The following is an 18,430-nucleotide window of genomic DNA, read 5'->3' as shown; positions in this document are numbered from 1 at the left end:
ACTATTGATGAAGCATATGCCCATATGGATCAAAAAGCAAAAAACAAAGAAAAAATTTCAACCCCCCATTTTATTTATTGTTTTTGGCTACAGTGGTTGCACTAGGAAATCGCTTTTAGTGTCCATGCATGGGTAATAATAACTTGCACAAAATGATATATGAAGCATATTAATGAAGGGCATTGTGTGTGAAGGATTCCAAGAAAATCACTTTATTTATTAATTCTTCTTTTTGTTTGGGTGGTTCCGGGGAAAAAATGGGGTGCATTATACAAATTTGTAAATAACACCAGTACATGGGTAATCGCTGAAAGTCTTTTTACTCTAGCATAAACGGTTCAGATGGTATAAAGAGGGGTTTTTTAAAATGTAACACCCTGTAATTAAAAAAAGGGCAATTACCCTTAAGTGAAACCTATACCAAAAAATCAATCATCTATTTGTGAATAATCTCCGCAGCATTTCTTTTTAATTTCCGTTGCAGTTAGGGAAAAATATATATTTTTTAAAAACATCTTTCTTAAAAACTTGTCAACTTTGGGGCGCCACCCTTGCTAAACGTCGGATGATAGAGAGATGCTGTCGGAAATAAATCGTAGAAAATATAGTCCTCCTCATATTTCTATAAAAGAAATTTTTTGTAAAAGGTACAGGAAGGGCTACGTTCTGCAAAAACCATAAATTACCCCCTTTAAAGGGGTGAAAAGGGGGGTTCCGGGGCGAAATTTTTTCAGAAAAAGTTTGTCTTATAATAAGCACCCCTTGATATGCCAGAAAAAAAATAAAACCGGACTTGTGTCCATTTTGCAAGGTTCAACCTCTGTTTCCTACACTATTTACTAAAAATTTAAATTATGTTTGGTATTATGGTCAGTCGTCAAGGCCTGTAGTGCTGGATTAGATATTATTAGGGTAATAAATATTTATTACTTTGTTACGAGTACCTACCAATTCGATCTTTAGCCGGGTGCAAAATGCATGGGTCATAAAGTAGTTTTTATTTGTCGACACAAAGGCACTGTTGCCTGCTATAAAATTGTTAGAAGCAGTTTATTTAGAATTCACCCAGAGAGTATTTACCTACTTGTTTGCAAGATGTGAATTATGGCTTTGTTAAATTCATCCATTTCTTGCCGCCAATAAAAGTTCCATTCAACCAATGGATTAAGGATGACCACATGGATTAACAATAAAAAACTATAATTACCGATAATTTCTCAAGAAAAAATAAGTAATTTTGTTATATGCATTTTAATAAGAAAATATTTACATATCTACATATTGCATACATTTTATATTAATTACCTACTGCTACTGTATTTATTCACATACATAATATAATGTAATTTGCTATTTAACACATATATAGATAAGAATATGTTACACTACTGTATTATTGACGTAAAAAGACCTAAAAACATTTACATATACTGATTATGTAGGTATATATATGATATACATATTGGCATAGTATGTAAAACTACATATTGGCATAGTATGTAAAACTACACATTGGCATAGTATGTAAATAATATTATTACGTATATTCGGTACACTTATTTCGACTAGCCACCAATGATCAGTTATTAGAATATCCCGGTTATAAGAATATTTTTGCCTGGTACAAAGGCTATTCCAATAAGCGGGTTCGACTGTATTTTATTTTAAATTCGAAATCCTGGTAACTTCTCCATGACAAAGATATAAAGGTTTGTTATGGTATACAGGGTATTTACAAAGTTATAACCAATTTTATATGAAAATCGTAAAAAGTTCAACTCCATATACAAAAAAATAAGCAAAACAGCAATGGTTTATTAATGCCATATTTTTTTCGTATTATCAAAATTTTCAAGAATTATTGATATTGCTAATTTTCTTTATATCAAATACAGGGTGAGTCAAAACGCAAGTACATTATTTTCTCAGTAATTTTAAATGGAACACCCTGTATTTTATGCCACTATCACTATTGAAAAGTACCATTACCGTACTTTAATTTTTAGATAACAGTTCCTATGTCTAAATTTATTAGTTTTCGAGATATTTTCATTTTTCAATGGATCAATAGCGTGGCCACCCAAATCACCAGAATTTAATAAACCGGACCGATTTTTTTGGGGTTACGTTAATAATGAAGTCTGTAAAATACCTTCAACAACAAGGGATGAGATGAAAAATAGAATACAACGTTTATTTCGATGTGTTAAATTACAAATATTTCGTAGAGTAAGTAGCTTATTCAATAATCGTTTTTAGGCGTGCATAAATGTGTTAGGAGGTAATTTTGAACACCTTATGTAATTTAATATTAAAAATATTTTATTAAAAGTAGCTCCTAATTTTTTTAAACATGTTTTTTTGCAAAATGTATTACTGATAAATTATTGTTCGTTCTTTATTTGTTACATTGTTACATTTACATACAAAAGTAGTGTTTAATTGTCTTCACAAAATGTTGTATTTTATGTTTGTGTGTTTTTTGTAAAATTTATCACTAATTTTCTTTCTTTATTTGTTACATTTACATAAAAAAGTAGTTTTTAATTGTTTCAAAAATGTTGCATGTGGTGATTGTGTTTTGTTTTTGTAAAATGTATTACTAATAAATTATTTTTATTTCTTTATTTGCTACATTGTTACACTGATACCGGATTGATAATCAGTAATGGTCAATTGTCAATTCAGTTATGGCTTACTTAAAATTTAGATAAATTTAGACACCTAAAACTCTGAGAATTGAAAATATCTCGAAAACTAATAAATTTGGACATAGAGAATGTTACATAAAAATTAAGTACGGTAATGTTACTTTTCAATAATGATATAAAATACAGGGTGTTTCATTTAACATTACTGAGAAAATAATGTACTTGCGTTTTGACTCACCCTGTATTTGATATAAAGAAAATTAGCAATGTCAATAATTCTTGAAAATTTTGACAATAAATAAAAAAGGCATTAATTAACCATTGCTGTTTTACCTATTTTTATTTATACAGGGAGTTGAACTTGTTACGATTTTAATACAAAATTGGTTATAACTTTGTAAATACCCTGTGTAACATAACAAACCTTTATATTTTTATAATGGAGAAGTTAAGAAGATTTCGAATATAACATAAAATACAGGGTGTTCCATTTAAAAAAACATAAGTTTGGTCTGCCACTGTGTTATCGAATACCCTGTAACATTCTTACTAATTTTGTAATGTGAAGCTCAAAGTCGGCTACAATTTTTGTTATTAACTTTTATTGCTATCTATTACTATAGCGAATCTATTGAGCTTAATTCCACTAATCAATCACCCTGTAGATAGTGATGATGATATCCAACCTCCGATTGGGAGACGGCACTTAAAGAAGAAGAAGACTTTAAAACTTACATGTTATATCCTCGATATATTACTGATTTCTTCTTTTAATATTTGTAGGAGCAACCTTTTTCTTCTCTTCTTCTCTGAACTCCTTATTCGTCACCCTTAGGGTGAGGAATTTGTTGTGTTGGTGTATATTCTATTTTACGTTTTTCTTTATTTCTCGATATCATTTTCATTTCTGTGTAGTTCATCCCTCTGGCTTTATCTGCTTTTATAATTTCATTTATCCAACTTTTTCTTGGCCGTCCTCACTTCGTCCGTCCTTCGTTTTTTTTATTCTTTTAGTTTCTAATATTCTCTGCCTCTCTACTTGCCCAAACCATTCCAATTTTTTTCTGGTTATTTTACTTATTATAGATTGTGTCTTTCTGTCTTTCTTTTCTTTTAAATGTTATGGATTGTGTCTTGATTCTGTCTTTCCTGGTGCTGCGTGTTATTTTCCTTAATACTTTCAATTCAAATTTTTATCTCATTATGTTACTCATTATTATGTCTCAATATTATGTTTACTCATTTTTGCATCTTGTTGTGATTGTGCACTAATAAGAACTTTGTTGTTCTAGTTGGCACTTTACCACGCTGAGCAGATGGGACGTGAATTATTTAAAATTCCCTCATCTTAATGTTCGTCTCAGTACCCGTATGGCTTATGATTTCTTAAAGTCACGTGAGTAGTAACCAGAGAACTTCCATCTAGTGGTATGGGAACGATATTTATTGTCGTTTTCTGTGCTACTGGATTGGTAACTTATTTTATTTCTTGGTAGATGTCTCTACGATATCAGTGGCATTTCTTTCTTTGCACTCCGGAAAGGCTTAAAGCAAGGTACTTGGTTGAATTGGAGAGAAGAGGGTATGGGCCTACTGATGAGGGGAAAAAATCCCCGAAACCGGTATAGACTCTTCCTGCACTCTCCGATTTAACTAAAATATAATGCTCCAACATTTTCGGATTGCAAAGAAATTGAAAATGTTTATACATTATTAATTTATTTACTCTTTTGTGGAGTACTTAGGAAGCTTTCTCGTTGGCACTTTACCACGCTGAGCAGATGGGACGTGAATTATTTAAAATTCCCTCATCTTAATGTTCGTCTCGGCACCCGTATGGCTTATAATTTTTGAAAGTCAAGGGGGTAGTAACCAGAGAACTTCCACCTGTTGTCAATCTAGTGATATGAGAACGATATTTATTGTCTTTTTCTGTGCTACTGGATTGAGAACTTATTTTGTTTTTAAGAACTTTGTCGTCTGCGATTGGTTTAAGGGTAGTCGATTGTTTCAAACTGTTGGTTATGGTCTTCGTTCTAAAACTTGTATTCTTTTTTAATCTATGATTATTATTAATTGTAGAGGGTTCAGGCTATCTTCTTATTTCACTCTTGTTTCTAAAAAGACCTCTTCTGATCTTTCTTCCGTGATTTGTATTTTCGCTTTAGTGTTTTTTATATTGATTTTACTACTTGCATTAGTTTTCTCTGGGTTTTTAGCTTTTTTAAACATTTGTCAAATATTTTTCTATTATGTCAGTTGCAGATATTACATAAGTCTACGAATTCTAGTACCTAGTTAGTTCCTCCCCTGTCTCCATTTTCTCTCTGTGTTTCTCATTACAAAAATATGATCTCTTGTTTATCTTTGTTGTCTGAAGTCAGCTAGTTCTTCTAGGTTTTTTTCAATTTCTACTCTTAATTGTAATATTCTAGTATATACACTTCTCCAAGAAATTAACGCACCACCGTAAAAATCGGTAATTTTTGATGTCTCGAATTGTCTAAACCTATTGTCAGATTTAAGTGATATTATTCTTTAAGAACGTCCCTGTAATAATGTTGTTGCTAGACAGGAAAATTGTCATTGTATACCGGGTGTACCAATCACTGTGTTTTTTCTCAATGTTCGCAACAGCCTTGGAATATTGGAGCATTTATAAAATACTGAAATTAAAGCCCAACTATAGCTTCAGGTTATCTTAACATTGTGTTTTTTTTATTTATTCGCTTATCTTGGATAATAAAAAAGTTAAGTACATACTTTAACAACTATTTAGCCATGTTTCTTAACAATATAGGGGGTTTTAAAATAAGTATGATAAACCTTAAGGGGTAATTCTGCATAAAAAAAATAATGAGAGTTTGCTTTATACACGTATGCTCGCAAATGTCCTAAAGCAAAAAGATGAGACTAATAGTCTAAGAGCTAGGAGTGGATTTTGTGCGTGATAAGTAATATGGAAAAACTATACGGGGATATGTTGAATTAGTTGTGTACAAGTCTTTCACCAATGGCCGGAAACCAGAGTTGGGGCCGAGGGTAGTTATAAGGGGTCAAAATCGCGGTTTTTATTATTTTTTTTTGTGACGCTAATGATAGAGATAGTGCACCAAAATTTGGAAAAAAGTAGGTCATCACGTACCTAAGTAAAATCTCTAGGGGCGCAACGCTGTGTGGCCGACAAAGGGGTGGGGGTAGGGGTGAATATAAAAAATATAAGGTTCTTTTTGCGACGTTCGTGATTGAGATAGTACACCAAAATTTGGATATAAGTAGACCATGATATAAGTAAGTAAAATCCCCAGACCCGGAAACCAGAGTGGGGAAGGAAGGTAGTTATAAGGGGTCAAATTCCCTTTTTTTATTATTTTTTTTGTGACGCTCATGATCGAAATAGTGCACCAAAATTTGGGAATAAGTAGGTCATGACGTAACTAAGCAAAATCTACAGGGGCGGAACGCTGCTTGGGGTACAGAGGGGTGGTAGGCAGGGGTGAGTATAAAAATATATGGGGGTTTTTTTGCCGTTTGTGATCGAGATAGTACACCAAAATTTGGGAATAAGTATATCATGATATTACTAATCAAAAACTCCAGGGGCGGAACGCTGCGTGGCCGACAAAAGGGTGGGGCAGGGGTGAATATAAAAAAATGTAAGGGGTTTTTTGCGACGTTCGTGATTGAGATAGTGCACCAAAATTTGGGAATACGTAGACCATGACATAACTAAGTAATATCCCCAGAGGCGGAAACGAGAGTGGCGGACGAGGGTAGTTATAAGGAGTAAAATTCGCAGTTTTTATTATTTTTTTTGTGACGCACACGATGGAGATAGTGCACCAAAATTTGGGAGTAAGTAGGTCATGACGTAACTAAGTAAAATCTACAGGGGCGGAACGCTGCTTGGGGTATAGAGGGGTGGTAGGCAGGGGTGAGTATAAAAATATATGGGGGTTTTTTTGCCGTTCGTGATCGAGATAGTACACCAAAATTTGGGAATAAGTAGATCATGATATTACTAATCAAAAACTCCAGGGGCGGAACGCTGCGTGGACGACAAATGTTGTGCAAGGTCAAAAAAAATAATACACACTGCGACTTTGAGCCCTTAAAACTGCCCTCGTCTTCAACTCTGGTTTCCGGCTCTGGGGATTTTACTTAGCTTAGTCATGGTCTACTTATTCCCAAATTTTGGTGCACTATCTCAATCTAGAACGTCGCAAAGAACCCCTTATATTTTTTATATTCACACCTAGCCCCACCCCTTTATCGGCCACGCAGCGTTCCGCCCCTGGAGATTACACTTAGTTACCTCATGACCTACTTATTCCCAAATTTTGGTGCGTCGTCTCGATCATGAGCGTCACAAAAAAAAATTATAAAAACGGCAACTTTGTCCCCTTATAACTACCCTCGTCCCCCACCTCTGGTTTTCGGCTCTCAGGATTTTACTTAGCTTTGTCATGGTCTACTTATTCCCAAATTTTGGTGCACTCAATCACGAACGTCGCAAAAAACCCCTTATATTTTTTGCATTCACCCCTGCCCCACCCCTTTCTCGGCCACGCAGCGTGCCACCCCTGGAGATTTTACTTAGTTACGTTATGATCTACTTATTCCTAAATTTTGGTACACTATCTCGATCATGAGCGTCACAAAAAAAAATAATAAATACGGTGATTTTGACCCCTTATAACGACCCTCGTCCCCCACTCTGGTTTCCGGCTCTGGGTATTTTACTTAGTAATGTTATGGTCTACTTATTCCCAAATTTTGGTCCACTATCTCAATCACGAACGTCGCAAAAAACCCTTTATATTTTTTATATTCACCCCTACCCCCACTCCTTTGTCGGACACGCAGCGTTCCGCCCCTAGAGATTTTACTTAATTACGTCATGACCTACTTATTCCCAAATTTTGGTGCACTATCTCGATCATGAGCGTCACAAAAAAAATAATAAAAACCGCGAATTTGACCCCTTATAACTACCCTCGGCCCCAACTCTGGTTTCCGTCCATTGGTGAAAGACTTGTACACAACTAATTCAACATAGCCCCGTATAGTTTTTCCATATTACTTATCACGCACAAAATCCGCTTCTATCTCTCCGACTATAACAATGAATATAAATAAAACCAAATAGGTACATGGTGATCTCAAAAAACCCTTTTGACAATATACATCTGATATTGGAGGGTAAACCGCTAGAGAGGGTCGACAAGTATAAATACCCCGGAGCAACTATAAACTTACAATTAAGGAGATAAAAGTCAGAATAGAAATAGCTCGAAAAGGATTTATAAAATACAAGTCAATGTTTACAAATAAGAAATTGAGTATGGCCATTTGATTGAGGTCTTCGAATGTTATGTTTGGTCGCAATTACCATGTGTAGAAGCTTAGACTCTAAAAGCTCAATCCGTAAAAAAATTGGAGGCATTCGAATGGGGCTATATAAGCGTATTCTGAAAATTCCTTGAACTGTAGAAGTCTCAAACGAAGAAGTGTTAAGACGAATTGGACGTGGCAGAAAGCTTATGAGCACAATTAAAATAAGAAAAACATCGTGTCTGGGCTACATACTTCGTAACGATAATAACTCTCTGCTACACGTCATCATGCAAGGAAGAGTAGAGGGAAAAAAAGGCTTGGGAAGAAAGAAAAAAATCTTGGCTGAGGAATGTCAGAGATTGGACTAACCTCAGTGTCGAGCAGATATTTTACGTTGTAAAAGACAGAGAAGCGTTTAAAAAAGTGATCGCCAACTTTCGTTAAGAAGACGGCACAAGAAGAAGAAGTTTGTTTAATATGTTTTGTTCAGTACCACCAAATGCGAATACTTTAGAATAAATAGAAAAAGATAAAGTTATTTTACATAATGTCAGAAATATTGGATTGATCAAATGGCCACGACGACCTCAGTGTACTTTCATATGTCAAAGAGAGACCCTTAGTTCAGTAAGCATGTAGTACATGCTAACGACTTGTACGGCACTTTTCTTGTCATTTCGTTCGACCGCAAAGGGTTAAGACACTATAAACCCGATATATATTTACACACAAAAATAATAAAATTGGAAATAATCATCAGCTTTGGACTTACTTTGATTCATTGGTAAGCTTCTTTGCAATTCCTTTGCCTCTAAGAGATGCATCAACAGATAGGACAACAATAGAGAGTATTTTATTAACTTCGGGAAATCTGTTGAAGAGATCACCTTTCCTTTCTGCGTACTCTAACATTCGTAAGATTTTTTCAAATTTTTTGTCCGTTACAGGGTATTCTTCGAACTCATATTTATCTAAAAATGGAAGTATATTATATGCTGGGAAACTAAATATGTGAAAGTGGAATAAATGTTTTGTATAGTAAATACCGATATATGATGAAATAATACTAATTGCTTAACTATCCAACAATGGCTTGTTGTGGCTAAAGGTTCCAAACCAAGGCGAATAAAACAATAGCTTGTTTAAAAATCAAACAGAAAATTTTAAAGCCAGCTCTTTGGAAAAGCGATCTTTCGGTACTCTATTCCGCTTTCTGCTTTCTATCTTACTACTCTCATATTATACTTAAATATTCTACTCTCAAATTGTAATTAAATAGTACGCAACTAAATAACTACCTACCTAATATGTAAAAAAATCTTTTGAGAGCGACTCAAAATTCTAAATACTCATTGTTCTAGTGTCCAAATCTACGAGTTTCGGTATAGCTAAATCGAAAGTTACCTTTTTCCAATAGTGCAGTAAGACAAACTCCCACAATCCGTCCATTATATTCTGCAATAAGATTTAAACCTTTATTAAAATACTGTAGTGTATACGACTCCAAATCGGGACAAATTGGTCGTTCTTCCGTTACTACTCCAAGAGATGCACAAGTAGGTTCTTGTTTGTAAAAGGATGCTCGAAGACGATCTCGAACTGCGTTTTCTTCATCAGCACGCGCCCGTCTAATCTTGATATCTTCCTTCTAAAAATATTAATAAAAAAAATGTTTTCTTAAATGAAAAAAATAAGTTACGGCAATTGTAGGATAAGTTATAAATAATTTTTAGGATCGAAATATCACGTAATAGTCCAGAAAGCCACTGCGCATCCGCTAGGAAAAATATTCCGATTCGGATTTTTTGCAAAATCTTACTCAAAAAGGACCCCCTTTAACAAATTTGCATGTTGCCAGCTCCAAAAGTGGGTCAAAATTTTTCTTAACGTTTTTTTTTTTTTTTGTTTTTTTCCTAAATTTTTTTTTTGCATGGAACAAAGTTTTTTAGGTTCATGGAACAAAGGTCTTTAGTGAGTTTTCTCTAACGTTGATAGTTTTTGACATATAAGATTGAAAATTGAAAAATTGCGAAATCGGCCATTTTTAACCCATTTAAAAAACTATGTGAAAAACTGAAAATTTAAATGTTAGGTAGGTAGATATTCTTTAAACATCTATTGATGAAATCTCGAAGAGTTTTTTGCAATACAATATTCAAAACTTGTTTCAATACAACTCGTTGCCATACAACTTCAAAAACTGTTTTTTAATTGCTAATCAAGGGTGCGCGACACTATTTTCCACCGTTGCATGTGCATACAGTGTGGTGCAAATGAAAGGAATAAATTCGTTATTTCGTAAACCGGTGACTTTAAGGATAAATCCCAAAACAGGTCGATTTTTATATTTAAGTTATGATATTGTGGAATATATGGTATACTAGTGACGTCATCCATCTGGGCGTGATGACGTAATCGATGATTTTTTTAAATAAGAATAGGGGTCACGTGCTAGCTCATTTGAAAGGTTCTTCAACTCTCTATTCAATAATATAAACATTTACATAATTATTTATACAGGGTGTCCAAAAAAAATTTATTTAATTAAATTATTTGACAAAAAAAGAAGAATGTATGTAACTTATTTAATTCAAAATACATTTTACTGTTACCCGAAAACTAAAAAATGTTTATTTCACAAATAAACATTGCTTTTCGATTAAATTCAATGTTCAAGCCAGCTCCCGCCAGCCACCTGCCTCTTGGAAGTTTGAACATTTAATTTAAGCGAAAAGCAATGTTTATTTGTGAAATAAACATTGTTTTCTGATTTGTGAAGGCAGTAAATTTTATTTTGAATTAAATAAATTACATACATTCTTCTTTTTTTGTCAAATAATTTAATTTAATAAAATTTTTTGGACACCCTGTATAAATAATTATGTAAATGTTTATATTACTGAATAGAGAATTTAAGAACCTTTCAAATGAGCTAGCACACGACCCCTATTCACATTTACAAAAATCATCTATTACGTCATCACGCCCAGATGGATGTCGTCACTAGTATTCCATATATGCCACAATATCACAACTTAAAAATAAAAATCGACCTGTTTCGGGATTTTTCTTTAAAGTCGCCGGTTTACGAAATAACGAATTTATTCCTTTCATTTGCACCATACTGTATAAACATGCAACGGTGGAAAATAGTGCCGCGCACGCTTGATTAACAATTTAAAAACAAAGGAGTTTTGAATATTGTATTGCAAAAAACTCTTCGGGATTTTATCAATCGATGTTTAAAGAATATCCACCTACCTTGGCAACATTCAAATTTTCAGTTTTTCACATAGTTCTTGAGGGTTAAAAATGGCCGATTTTGCAATTTTTCAATTTTTAATCGCTTATATGTCAAAAACTATCAGCTTTAGAGAAAAGTCACTAAAAACCTTTTCTGTTTGGAATGATCCAAAAAACCTAAAAAAACTATTCCATGCAAAAAAATAATTTTAGGAAAAACATAAAAAAAACGTTTAAAAAATTTTTGACCCACTTTTGGACCTGGCAACATGCAAATTTGTTAAAAGGGGTCCTTTTTGATTAAGATTGTGCAAAAAATCTAAATTTTCCCTAGCGGGTGCGCACTGGCTTTCTGGACTATAAGGCTATTATGACCTGGAAACCAGTTGTATGAAACTGTCTAGAAACCTGTCGATGAATATTCGCAAGACGGTCCTGAAATATTATGTGATCTATCTTATTATTTTATGGTTATGAGACATTTACGTTAAATATCACAATGCCAGACAAATTAGAAGGATTCGAATTGTGGTGCTATCGACAAATCCTAAAGATATCTTGAGTTTAGCATACTTCCAATGAATATGTTCTTCAATAATGATGAATTCAGAACGTCTGCTCATAAACATCATAAAGAGTAGAAAAACAAAATACTTCTAGTCCAGGGCGGATCTGTTTTAAAATAGACGTTGAGAGGTGACTAATATTTTTTGCAGAAATTGCTTAGAATTAAGTCATATAATAATAATTGAGTTTTCCTCTCACTCAAGAAGGTCCAGAACATTGTCTAAATAATCAAAATGTCAAAAAATAAAACAAAAATTCGATTTTTTTCTTCGTTTTTTGATTAAGTATAACTTTAAAAGTATTCACTTCCAAGAAAAGTTGTACTGACATAAAAGTTGCGTAATTAAATTTCCTGCAATATAGGATTGGTTAAAAATTTTAAAAATTGTCACCCTTGTTGCAAAATAGCAATAATTGCGAAAAAACCATAAAAAAAACAAGTATTCGCATTTTACGTTTTTCAATCATTAAATGATTTCCTAAGTGTATAAGTGATAAAAGTTCCTAAGTGTAGAATAAATTTTATTCTACACTTAGGAACTTCATATTTTATCCAGAAAAACTTTCTGATATAATAAAACAATACTGTAAATTTTATTAAGATCGGTTTAACAAATTTTGCAAAATAAATTTTGCAATCCAGCGTTCTCAAAAAAAATTAATTTAAATAATTAATTAAAAGAATATACCTTACCTTTCATTTGCAATATTCAAAATTAAAATCGGTTAACTACCACCGACGTCAGGAATTTTTTTAAATAAACATTAATTTTTGGTGCTACGCGCAGGGCAGCGGTGTTCGATTCACACCAAAGTGAAGTTGATTTCCACCAGAAATTTTTCCAATATTTATCTAATATATTATTTTCTTGCTCTATATTTTGTTGTATTTTAATATTTTATTTCCACAAAAATCAAACTAATTTGATAATTGTTTGTGAAATATTGTTTAAACAATTGCATAAGTTTAAAAATAAAAGAAATCTAAGTTAAAATATATGAACAAAGAAAGTTTTTGCTAAAAATGTGTTATTTCAAAGGACACAGTATGTGTTTTTATTTTGCAATAAACAAATTTATTTATTTATATCGTAATGTGCTAAAAACTAAAATTTATCAATCATTATCAAAGGTCCCAAATGCCCAATCAAAGCAAACGTATCCGCTGTCCTGCGCGTAGCACCAAAAATTAATGTTTATTTAAAAAAAATCCTGACGTCGTGGTAGTTAACTGATTTTAATTTTGCAAATTGCAAGTGAAATGTACAATATTCTTCTGTATGTGAAAAAAATTTAACTTCTGTCTGCGTTATTTTCAGTCCTGTAACATTTTGAAAAAATGAATTTTTTTGCGAAAGCTGGATTTCAAAATTTATTTTGCGAAATCTATTTAACGGAAATAAATAAAATTTACAGTATTATTTTAATATGTCTTTAAGTTTTTCTGGGTAAAATATGAGGGTCCTAAGTGTAGCATAAACGGTTGAAAAACGTAAAATGCGAATACTTGTTTTTTTATGCTTTTTTTGCAATTATTGCTATTTTGCAACAATAGTGACAATTTTTAAAATTTTTAACTAATCCTATATTGTAGCAAATTTAATTACGCAACTTTTATGTCAGTACAACTTTTCTCGAAAATGAATACTTTTAAAGTTATAATTAAAAAACGAAGAACAAAATCGAATTTTTCGTTCATTTTTTGACATTTTGATTATTTAAACAATGTTCCGGACCTTTTTGAGTGGGAGGATAACTCAAATATTATGATATAGTTATTTTCAAGCAATTCTTGCAAAAAAATATGAGTCACCTCTCAACATCCAAATGTACCTACTAATATTTTTACAGATGCGCCCTGGTCTATTCGGCCATATAGTTAAAGGATATAAATACCATCTCTTCTTCTTTAAATGCCGTGTCCGGATTCAGAAATTGGCCGTCATTATGTTTACAAGTTTCTGAACCCTTTCTCTATCTGCTGCTGCGCGAAATAATTCTTCTACCGTGGAACAACACCATTGTCTAATATTACGAATATTAAATACCATCTACTTTTCCTTATAATACAAGTAAAAGTGGAGGGAAAGAGATGGATTGGTCGAATGAAACTTTTATGGTTGCGTAATATTAGACAACAATGATGTGGTTCCACAGTAGAAGAATTATTTTTCTCAGCAGCCGATAGAGACAGGTTTCAAGAAATCGTAAACATGATGACGGCCAATACGGGCACGGCACCTAAAGAAGAAAAATAAATAATTTGTATTGGTTAGAACTTCAAGAAATGTAACATTGTATTTTCAAAATGAACATCTGTTTTCAACATGAACAATTGTTACATCTTCCTCCATGTCTTACCTATGTATATAGGCTTCCTCTCCCAATTTTGCTAATTTGTTAATTCCAGAAACTTTCTAATTGGTGCCATCCCTAGACTTACTTTATTTACTGAGTATAATAATTTTGTAATATTTGTCTTTTTTGCCAATTGACTCATCTGATCCAAGCTTTCTTATTTCCGCCCCATAATTTCGCTCTTTATGGCAATTTTATAGAATTTTTCTTTCACTTTCATTGAAATATTTCTCTTAGATAGCACACCACTACAAAAAATAGCTTCCTTTCCCTTTATACTTTCCGCTCTAACTCTACTGCATGCATCTCAATATAGTGCATGGGTAGTAGGCGCAAAATATGACTCTGCATCCAGTTAGACTCTGCGTTTACTTCTTTACTAGTCTTTATTTTTTGAAGTACTTGAGCATCTTCCTTGTTTGTTATTTTTTGGCCATTGTTGTTACTGCCTTGGTTGGACCAATTTTCCATCAAATTCTTCAGTTCATGGACTTCTTTTTCCATCGCTTTTTGACATACTTACATACTTAAGCTAGTATTTTATTGTTTTCCTTTCAGATACGTCTAATTTACTTTGTTATAGTCATACGCTACTTTTTTATTTTGCTTTCTTACACTAGAATAGGCGAGAAGAGGAAGCAGAACGTACTAAAAAGATAGTAATATTTTATCACAAATTGGCAGGTTTTTTGAGTAAGGACGTAAAGAGATCACTATAGAATCCGAGCTAGCAAAATAAGATTTCCCAGAAATACAATTTCAGAAAAAGAGAGCCTATGAAAATGGACAAATAGAAAAAATGGAAGAACATTTCAAAAACAACGAAATTAGCGGGGCTTACGAATACCTAAAAAAGATAAAAAGTGGGTATAAACCTCAAACAAGTCTATGTAAAGATGAAAGTGGGCAAATAATCAGTGACCAACAGAAAGTCACAGAAACCTGGAAGCATTATTTTCAGGCACTACTTGGAACTCAAGTAGACATGGAAGATGAAATGGGTATGATCTACGTAGAAGAGAATGGAGTAGAAGCTCCAACCATAGAGGAAGTTTTTGAAGCCATTAAGGCCCAGAAAAACAATAAAGCTCCGGGAGTTGATGAAATACCAGCAGAACTATATAAGGTAGGTGGCGACCACCTAGCAAGTCACATCCACGCGCTCATCAGAGACGTATGACAAGAAGAGAAAATACCCGACGACTGGAAGAAAAGTATAGTATGCCCGATCTATAAAAAAGGAGACAAACTCCAGTGCAAAAACTACCGTGGAATCTCTCTACTATGTACAGCATATAAAGTCCTCACGTATATTATAAACCAGCGGCTCCAACCACTAGCAGAAAATATTATTGGAGAGTATCAGACGGGCTTCCGACGGGGAAGATCGACACTGGATCAAATATTCACAGTAAAACAGATCTTGAGCAAAGCATGGGAACACAATATTGATGTTCACAACGTGTTTGTAGACTTCAAACAGGCATACGACTCAGTCAAAAGGAACAAACTATACTATATATTGGCTGAATTGGCAATACCACACAAGTTAATAAGACTCATTAAAGCCACAATGGATGAAACTCAGGCATGTGTACGAATACAAAACCACCGGACAGACTTTTTTAACATTTCGCAGGGACTAAAACAGGGAGATGGGCTGGCCCCAACATTGTTTAACCTGGCACTGGAGTATGCGGTTAGGCAAATGCAAACTGGACGAGGAAATCTACTGACCAACCGAACGGTTCAACTGGCCGCTTATGCTGATGATATTAATATTATGAGTAGAACATCAACAGGAGCACAGGAAACATATGCAGAGTTAAAAACACAAACAAAAATGCTAGGTCTGGAAATTAACACAGAAAAAACAAAAATAATGACTCAGACGAGAAGAAATATATTCCCAGAAAACATTATACATGAAGATGACATTGAAACGGTTGAAAAGTTTACATACCTGGGAGTAGAAATATATGCCGACGGATCAGAAGATGGAGAAATAAGGAAGAGAATAACGCAGGCAAACAGAGCTTATTTTGCCCTCTCCCATATATTTCGGTCAAAAAGTGTCCACCGAAATACAAAGATGAGAATCTATAAAACCTTAATTCGACCAATAACATGCTATGGCAGTGAAGTCTGGGTGCTGAAAGAAACATCCAAAAACAAACTCGACACATTCGAAAGGAAAGTACTTAGGAGAATACTAGGACCTGTGAGGGAAAACGGAATCTTCAGAAGTCGATACAACAACGAGCTTTATCAACTTTATAAGGAAACGCCCCTGTCAGATTTCATTAGATTACAAAGATTGCAATGGGCCGGACATGTGATAAGAATGGGAGAGGATAGGCTACCAAAACGAGCACTGAATGCTAGAATGCAAGGAAAGAGACCGGTTGGGAAGCCACGAAAGCGCTGGGAAAACACAGTAAACAGCGACGCACAAGCCCTTTTAGGAGTCCGTGTATGGAGAAGAGCAGCCACAGACAGGCAAGGGTGGAGGCAAAAAATAAAGGAGGCCAAGGCTCAATTTGGGCTGTAGTGGCGTAGAAGAAGAAGAAGAAATACAATTACAAGATTTAAGAAGGCATAAAACAACAATTAAATGTATACCCGATCAATAAGAAAATATAAGAATACAGAACAAATTGGAAACAATATGGACGAATGTCAGATAAGTATTAAATATTAAATTACAGACCAAAGAGAAAAAGAAGTGTAGGACAAACCTTGAAAAGATGGTATAAGGGTTTATACCCGAATAAGCAAAAAAATAATTCAATAATATTGAAATGAATTCAATCTAATTCAATCGATAAGGAATTGTTATTTAGAAAAGAAAATATAAATTTATTGATACTTACGTCTACCATAATGTTACAGCTCTTGTATATTCACAATCTAATAACCAACCAAAAAATATTTTTTTAATTGTATTTGAAAATATATACCTACTCGACCCACCGCAAATAATTTGTCGATACTAATCGATAAAATTTACCTACGCAAATAGAGATAGTGTATGATAACATGTAGTGCAGTCGCAGGTGGATATGAGTTATTACCTCCGATTTCGTTCAACCTTCGTCGATTTGCATGAAAATTGGTGAGTGGTTAAAAGATATCTCAAGAAACAAAGGTGACATGATGCCAACTTGCGCTTTTACCTTAATGGTGGATGTCACCCCTTCTGGGGGATGAAAATTATTTTATTAAAAATAACCCCATAATTAGATAGGGGGCAAATTATAAGCAAAATTTTATATCTAAAGTTATTAAAATAAATCAAAACTTTTTGAGTTATTCAAGATCAAAAACACTTGTAGTGCAATATACTATTTTGCCATAATATGAGCTAGAAAAAATTAGCTTACAAGCATAATACGTGTATCAAAAGCAAGACAAAGAGTTATTATATCAAAAGAATTTATAAAAAAGTGATTTTGCCTATAAACAATTAAAATAACTTTTTTGCTATTGGCCCTGTAAAAATATTTTTTTAATTTAAAAAGCTTGTATTTTTACACAAATGAGAAATAAGCTTACAATTTTGCTGTTACATCTGTAAAAATAATTTTTGAAGTTATACTTCTTTAGGCGCGATTGAGAGTAAAATTTCATAATACAGCGCGCATGCACACACAGACAGTATGGCGTTTAGTTGCTGAATCTTTCAAGTTATGTATAAATATATCAGTGCAAAAAAAGGTGTGAAAAGAATATATTAGTGTTTTTAGTAAATATATTTATTATAATTTTTGTGTCTTTGGATTTGTCTTCCTCACGAGTAAGATGAGTATTATTAAAACATTTTATTGTATATTTATTTACCTTGTCTGTTTGTTACCGTGAATTGTCATTAGGTACACTTCGCGTCAAAAAAAACTGGTACAACTCTTATAACCGAAAATCGTGTTTTTCAAGTTGTGTAATTTGATCTTGTCACAAGTGTCATTCTAATTTCTAGGGCAACGTTGCCAGTTCAACGAAAATATTATATCAAACTAGGTAAAAACAGGGCTGTGCGACAGACCGAATTTTTTAATATACGAAAAACTAATACAATTGTAATTTTCCGTCATCTCAATTAAGTATTCATACATTGATTCGTGTTTTATTATAATTTATGAAAATATTTCAATTCAAAAATAATGAGAGATAATAAATCTTGACATGACTTTAAATTATTATGTTTAATGTCAAATCGAGAGGTGTGATTGGTTTCTCGTAAATTGTAGGAAAAACTGCATTAAGCTGTGTAGAAT

At 33.2% G+C, this 18,430-nt stretch overlaps 1 protein-coding gene across 2 annotated transcripts in view; it reads right to left on the bottom strand.

Moving 5' to 3' along the window:
- The window catches only part of LOC114331348 (arylalkylamine N-acetyltransferase 1), an 81,115-nt gene that overhangs the window by 25,014 nt on the left and 37,671 nt on the right, over positions 1 to 18,430 (bottom strand). Inside the window, exons 1-3 of one of the 2 annotated variants that reach the window (XM_028280891.2) lie at positions 17,030 to 17,195; positions 9,393 to 9,636; positions 8,761 to 8,959 (exon numbers count right to left, since the gene is read on the bottom strand). In XM_028280891.2, the coding sequence (XP_028136692.1) occupies positions 8,761 to 8,959; positions 9,393 to 9,636; positions 17,030 to 17,038 (452 nt within the window). In that variant the 5' untranslated portion in view covers positions 17,039 to 17,195. Of the gene's footprint in view, positions 1 to 8,760; positions 8,960 to 9,392; positions 9,637 to 17,029; positions 17,196 to 18,430 lie in introns of those variants that run through there. The other variant, XM_050658527.1, reaches the window with a different exon arrangement.

The sequence above is a fragment of the Diabrotica virgifera genome, chromosome 1, assembly GCF_917563875.1.
Source record: "Diabrotica virgifera virgifera chromosome 1, PGI_DIABVI_V3a".
NCBI lineage: Eukaryota > Metazoa > Arthropoda > Insecta > Coleoptera > Chrysomelidae > Diabrotica > Diabrotica virgifera.
The sequence above is the reverse complement of the archived record's forward strand: the minus strand, read 5'-3'. Positions and strand labels throughout refer to the sequence as shown.